Consider the following 7,392-nt stretch of genomic DNA (forward strand, 5'->3'; position numbering starts at 1 on the left):
ACAGAAATACCTTTAAATCTGAAAAACTCTGTAAATTTTGAAACGTTTATAATATCATGCACATGTGTATAAATGTCATGCCATACATAGGTATAGGTGTAGATAATATCATTAAGCCACTGAGGGCATCCCATCATATCGTCTCGGCCACTGTGGGGAACATCATCAACATATACTAGTTGATCAGGTGGTGGTGCGTATATAACGCCATAACCTCTTTCCATATCCCATATACATATACATACATATATAAACGCGTATATAATGCCATTTGAATCATATTTTAGCCACTATGGGAAACATCACCATCATATACCAGCTGATCAGGTGGTGGTGCGTATATAATGCCGTAACCTTTTTCCATATCCCATGTACATATATTTATATATATACGCATATATAACTCCATCTGGTCATGGGTCAATGCACATGTATAAATGAGTGCAATGCATGAAAAATACATAATAATCTTGATATTCCTTCCGGATAAACTTTTCCAACTGCGTATTATTTTGAGACCCATGAACAGAAGATAATAATAATTCTTATGGGGAATCAAGAATATAGACACCCTTACTACTTCTATGAATAGAGTAATTTATAGAAACTGTGTGTTTGCTCATTTCTTCAGTATAATTTGGACCATGCCAAAAGAAAGAAGGGAGGGCCCTAACATACTTGGAGTAGGGAAAACTCAGTATAATACTCCGTTGGAAAACCTTCGTTGATTGAGCGAAATTTGCCCTTGCTTCTTTAGAAATTCACTAATGAAATTTTCTGTGTCTCCTTGAATTGTTTTGGAACGATTCACGTTTTTTTGGCTTTGAAGGGATAAGGTTCTGCTGCTTAATGTCTATGATTTTACCAAAGACAGAATGTGTGTTCCTTATATTAAATTTGTTTTCTAAGTCTTATTTTGCTAAGATAAGACTTAAATGTATACCTCAGCAACGGTGATGGCTTAGTCATTTCCAATATTGTGGCTTCTTGCCACGTGGGTTGGGGGTGGGATATTAATTTTTTATCCACTTATTAGTTAACTCGGTAATATCCTGTTACCCGGTAATTAATTAATTATCCGTATGATTTAAAAATTATCATAAATTACTTAAAATTTTATTTATTTTTAAAATACTTTATATATTATACTACCGTGGTCATATGGTACCTTGCATGATACTAGTTCATAATTATCGGGTATTATCTCTCGACCCGTATTTTATTTCAAATTGGCCACTTTCAACGAAACTCATTTTTTTAATCCGTGTACTCCTTTACCCTTCATAAAACTTATTTATCGCTTGTTATAAATAACGTGGGGTACGTTAACGTCAAGATGATTTCATCACCGAGTCTACGTCGGTTAACTCAAAACGAAAGTTTAACGTACGAAAACCGGAGATGTAACAGAGATCCACTCTCTCCCTTTCTTTTCATCTTAGCTATGGAAGGATTGAGTAAAATGTTGGACAAAGCCAAACAAATACAGTGGATTGAAGGATTTACGGTGGGCAGCAGTGTAGCTAACTTAGTCATAGTGTCACACTTGCTTTATGCTGATGACACATTAATTTTCTGTGGGGCAAACAAAATGCAGGTGCAATATCTAAACCTGACACTTCTCCTTTTTCAGGCTATCTCAGGGCTGCACATAAATATGCTGAAGAGTAAGATCTACCTTGTTAATTTGGTAGAAAATTTGGAAGAATTGGCTGATATCATGGGCTGTGACGTCGGATCCTTTCCAACAACTTACTTAGGTCTTCCGCTGGGAGCTAGGTACAAAGTTGCTGAAGTTTGGAGTGGAGTTATTGAGAAGGTGGAGAAAAGGCTGGCTACATGGCAAATGCAAAATTTGTCTATGAGTGGAAGACTGACACTAGTTAATAGTGTTTTGGATAGTCTCCCAACATACATTATGTAACTCTTCCCTATGCCAATTAAGATACAAAAACAACTAGATAAGATAAGGAGATCATTCTTGTGGGAAGGCAACTGTGAAGGGCACGAATTTCATCTAGTGAAATGGAAAGTAATCATGCCAAAGAAGCAAAGTGGTTTGGGCATAAGAGATTTAGATAAACACAACAAAAGTCTGCTCATGAAGTGGTGGTGGAGGTATGGTCAGAGAATGACATGCTTATGGAAGGAGGTAGTTAATACTAAATATGGTAAACAAGATCACTAGAGAACCAAGCAGAGTAGAGCACCATATAGAGCCGGTCCCTGGAAGCATATCAACAACCTAAAAAATGAATTCTTTCAAGAGGCGTCCTTCAAGATTGGGAATGGCAATACTATAAAATTTTGGAAGGACAAATGGCTTCATAATGCACCCCTCGAAACATCTCACTCTAGCCTTTACCAAATAGTTAGTGAACCAGGCTCCACAATAGCATAGAACAGATCAGGAAACATATGAGACATCCACTTCAGAAGGAACATACAGGACCAGGAACTTGGTGAACTCTTCGACATGTATAGTATACTGGAAGGCTTCACAATAGATCCACAAGTACCAGATAGCGACAAGTGGGGCAACTCTAGCAAAGACATATATTCAGTGAAGGCATGATATAACAAACTATGTTTAGCTAATGAAGTGATTGAGCATTGGCTGTGGAACCTGATATAGAAATCAAAACTCCCTACAAAAGTAATGTATTTTGCTTGGAAAACAATTAAAGATGCTATTTTGACCCAAGATAATCTATACAGAAGGAGCTTTCAGATGGTGACTAGATGCTACATGTGTCAACAAAGCTGAGAATCAGTAAATCATCTTTTCTTACACTGCCTAGTGGCAGCAAATATATGGCATGTGTTCCTATCAGTTTTGTTTTTGGAATTAGTTGGGCAACTCCACAGAACATAAAGGTAGCAGTGGAAAGTTGGAACTCTTGGAAAGTTGACAGGGCCATCAAGAAGATCTGGCAAATGATCCCAACATGCATTTTTTGGTGTATATGGACAAAGAGAAATAACAGATGTTTTGATGGCATTTCAACTCCCAACTGCACCCTAAAGTCTAAATCTATTCAGTTGGAGTAATCTAGCCCCTGTAAATGATTTAATTTCCATGTTATATTTTATTAGCTCTCTCACTATGCTTAAAATCCAGTTTTTTCCTTTTGGTTTTGGTTTTCCTCAAAGCTCTAATCTAGATTTTTGTATTTAGGAGCAAACTGAACTTCTTTCTTGTACTCTTTGTATCTTCTTGATATCTTTAATGCAACATCTTACTTCATCAGGAAAAAAAAAAGAAATCACTAGTGCTCGCAAAAATAAATGATTAGCCTCCTCTATCTCATTTTCGCACTACTAACACCTACCTCATAAGATCAAAACCCTTCTTTGTAGATTTTGTTTGGTCAGTACGGCTTCATAAGTTACCCCCAGCAGATGCATGCAGACCTAATAACATTTAGATGACAGGTCATATAGCGTCTAGATGCATGCAGACCATACGTTGAGTCAATATGACTTCACTATAGTGTTTTATGGAGCATGATTCTCCATATTTCCTTCCCAAACAAGAGAAGAAGCTGATTTAGATGACAGATCATTGTAGCATGATTTAATCTTGAATATCCCATTCCATGTAACAGTCATGCTAAAGAGTCTGGTGCATCTGTAGGGTAAGGAAAGTTTTTCAATTGTTACAGAAACATCGTCTCCAATTCCCAAGTAGTTGCAGTTCCTCCGGAGACCTACACCCCATCCATTAGCTGTTCTGCGAAGTGCTACAGATGTCTTGGCATTTCTAGCAAAACATAACAGTACAAGGTACTATTCCCCTATAGTGAAGACTTCCCAAACCATGCTTACTTGTTTTAGAACAATTACTGATGTTCGTATCGTATTAATGTGATCAATTCTTAGTAGCAACTTCAGATGTTCATTTCTTGTGAGGAGTTGGTCTGAAGCTGTGTTGATTTCTAATTGTAATTAGGTAGAATAATATTTAGTGGCTTATAGAAAACACTTTGAAAGACATTAGGTGAAAGATAACTGGATAAAAACTGAGAGCTTCCATAAATACAGGGCACCTAGAAATTCAGCGTAGTCAAAGGCGAAAAGCGTTAAAAAGCGCTCCAGGTCTATTGGGGCTTTAAACGCAAAGCAAAATTGAAGTGTAGACTTTAGTTAAAAAAGGCACAGCGAAGAAAAAATAAAAAAATATATGTAATGCAAGAAAAAATTAAGAATTTCATTTATAATGATTTCCTTAACAATTAATATATCTTTTTGCCAATTATATTTATTGTTTTATACTGCTCTATTCAAGATAGGACTTATGGGCAACGAGGTGCACGCCTTAGTGCTTTGTAAGAGTGTCTTACGGGCGGGGTCAACCCGTTTCCGGATCGATCCAGACCTGTTGAAACCCGAACCGGCCCGGACCCGTACAAAAGGGGCCGGGTGGGCTGGGTTAATTAGGTAAGGGGGGTTGGTCTGATCACCTTCGTTCCACCGGTTAACCGGATCGGTCAAATTCAGTCAACGTGATTCACTGTAGAACTGGTTAACCGGCCTGGTCTGGCCCGGACCAACCCACCGGTTTAACGGCTATTTTGCACAAATAGCCCATTTTCGGGCCATTTTTTTAAAATTAGCACCTTTTGTAATTACCTAATTAGCCCTTTGAAAAACTATAAATACACCCCCTCTTCTTCATTTCTTCACTCATCTCTCATTTCATAAACTCATATTCTCAATTATTATTCTCTCATTATTTACCTAAAGTGCAATTAAGTATTTGGCTCTCATTTTTTTGGAATTTCATTTATCGTATTATTTATTATTTGAAGTTTGAAGTTTGAGTTTGAACAATTGACGTTTCTTCGTGGTAACATTGGAGTTGCAAAATCATCAAGTGTTCAATTTATTGCTGAATTCGGTGCATTCGCTCCAACTCTTTCTCTTATTTACTATTTTATTTGCATATTTAATTTTTGCTAGTAGTTAAATTTTCACAATATATTTAATGCTGCAAAAAGAGTTTGTAATAAGGTTACTAATCGGGGAAATAGAAAAAGAGGTAGTACTTCAGCATATGGTAGTAATTTAAATGACTCTGAACATATTTCTATAACATTACTTGATAATAATATAGATTATAAACAATTACAGGAAAATTTTGGTATAGAAGATAATGAATTAGAAATTGAAGATGAGACACCACTTACACCTAGTAGTGTTGGAGTTGGTAGTAGGGGTGGTGGTCGTGGTGCTAGTAGTAGATCACCTGTGGCCCCGACTACTAATCGGAGAAAAGAAGTAAGGTTTGAAATTTTTTTGACGAAATAGTAGGTACTGATAGAGTTAAATGCATACTTTGTAATGGAAATTTTAAACATATGACTGGAAGACAATTAGGGGGATTGAGACACTTAGCAGACATATGAGAATTGAGCATCCTATAGAATAGGGCTCTGATGGAAATGGAAATCAAGCAACTCTAAACCCTATGATTGGAGGACTTATGAAATATGATAAAATAAAGGATCGTGAGGAGTTAGCAAAAATGATTGCTTTGGGTTGTCTACCTTTTTTTTTGCTTCTTCATCATATCTTATTATGTATATTCAAAGGATTTATAATCCTTTATTTAAAGGTATCCCTAGAAGTACTTGTAAATCTGATATCTTTAGACTTCATGGACAATATCAAACATACATACGTTATTTGTTTAGGTACCTTCCTTGTAGAGTTTCTCTAACTTCTGATATTGGTCATGTTGTTAATGGAAATGATTATTTGACAATTACATATCATTGGATAGATGATAATTATTGTATGCAAAAATGTATTATTGCTTTTAAATATGATGAAGATCAGAGTCATACTGCTATGTTTATAAGTACTACTATTTGCGAAGTTGTTGAATTTTATAATCTTAAGAAAAAAGTATTTTGTAATTCTTTTGATAATGCTTATAACAATAAAGTCGCAATTTCAATATTAAAACTGCATTTGCAACCACTACTTGACAAAATTTTTCATGTTAGTTGGGCATGTCATGTTTATAATTTAATTGTTAAAAGTGGCCTTGATTTATTTTCAACTGAGATTACTCATGTTAGAAGAGTAGTTGGTGTTATTCAAGGAAATAATAGACAATCCAGAATTAAAAAATTTAAGAATAAGTGTACCGAGCATAACCTTAAGCCCAGATTCATGTCAGACGAAATTGTTACTAGATGGAATTATACATATATATATTTTTAAAATGTTGCTACAAATGTAGATTCTCAATAACTGAAGTTGCTAATGCGCATTATACTGATCCAAACCGTATGTTAACAACTACTACTTGGGAGGCCATTAATGATGTTGTTAAATTTTTATATAAATTTTTTAAAGCTACTGTTGAGTTTTCTGGAGCATACTACCCTACTGTTACTATGAATTTAGTACATATAGCTGAAATTTCTTATCTACTCTTTGAATTTAAGATGAAAGAAAAATATATGGATATTGTTGAAAAAAATGCAAGCAAAATTCAAAAAATATTTCTTTCCAATTCCTTCGATTTACTTAATTGGTGTTGCTTTAAATCTTTCTATTAAGATGTCTGATTGTCACCAATTAATCAATGCTTTATATACTTATATGGAGATTGGACCAACTAAAACCCCAAATATATATGTTTGTATGAACAAGCTAAAGATTCTTTACAACAATTATATAATTGTTATACAAATATATTTGATGATGCTGCTCTTAATGTAGGCAATGTTAATCCCACTATGCATTGCACCACTTCTACTACTGTGGATGATGATGAAGGCCTTGATAGTTTTAATATTTTTTCTACATTTTCTAACACTCAAACTAGTAGCAGGAACATTGATGAACTTCAATTCTACTTGCAAAAGCAAAAAAGAGCCCCGCATAAAGAAATTTTCACCATTGGGATGGTGGCATGAGAATTGAAAGCAGTTTCCTATTCTTTCTACTATGGCTCGGGACGTGCTGAATGTGCTAATTTCAACTGTTGCATCAGAGAGTGCATTTAGCCAAGCAAGACAACAACTTGGAGACACCCGTCACTCATTGGGAAGCAATGCTTTGGAAGTTTTAGTATGTTCCAAAGATTAGATTAGATCGGAATGAAGAAATCAAGGACGTGAAGATGTTGTTAGCCCAAAAGATGAGGAACTTGGAGATATATTAACATATATTAACCCATCTGAATTTAACACTCCAGAAGAATGTCAATCAGTTCATATTGATTATGAAGAACTTACTAAGGCAATGCAAAACCTTTGAATTTACTCTTTATCGTTAATTTACTTGTTGTTAAATGTAAACCTTTCAATTTGTAAGTTTGAATTTTGAAATAAATGTAGCACTTGCAATTTATAAGTGCAATTTTTCCCATCTTTA

The 7,392-nt window shown here is 35.0% G+C and overlaps 1 protein-coding gene across 1 annotated transcript; it reads left to right on the forward strand.

Annotated features, from left to right (window-relative positions):
• The first annotated feature begins 1,444 nt into the window (after positions 1–1,444).
• Positions 1,445–1,924, forward strand: LOC107795054 (uncharacterized). Its single transcript, XM_016617621.1, has one exon. It carries the CDS (start codon positions 1,445–1,447, stop codon positions 1,922–1,924), a length of 480 nt encoding a protein of 159 aa, XP_016473107.1.
• Positions 1,925–7,392: the final 5,468 nt, after the last annotated feature.

The sequence above is a fragment of the Nicotiana tabacum genome, chromosome 6 (assembly GCF_000715075.1).
Source record: "Nicotiana tabacum cultivar K326 chromosome 6, ASM71507v2, whole genome shotgun sequence".
NCBI lineage: Eukaryota > Viridiplantae > Streptophyta > Magnoliopsida > Solanales > Solanaceae > Nicotiana > Nicotiana tabacum.

What these genes read in the sequence shown, in the direction of transcription:
- LOC107795054 (XM_016617621.1), top strand. Translation starts at nt 1,445, where the DNA reads ATGGAAGGATTGAGTAAAATGTTGGACAAAGCCAAACAAATACAGTGG.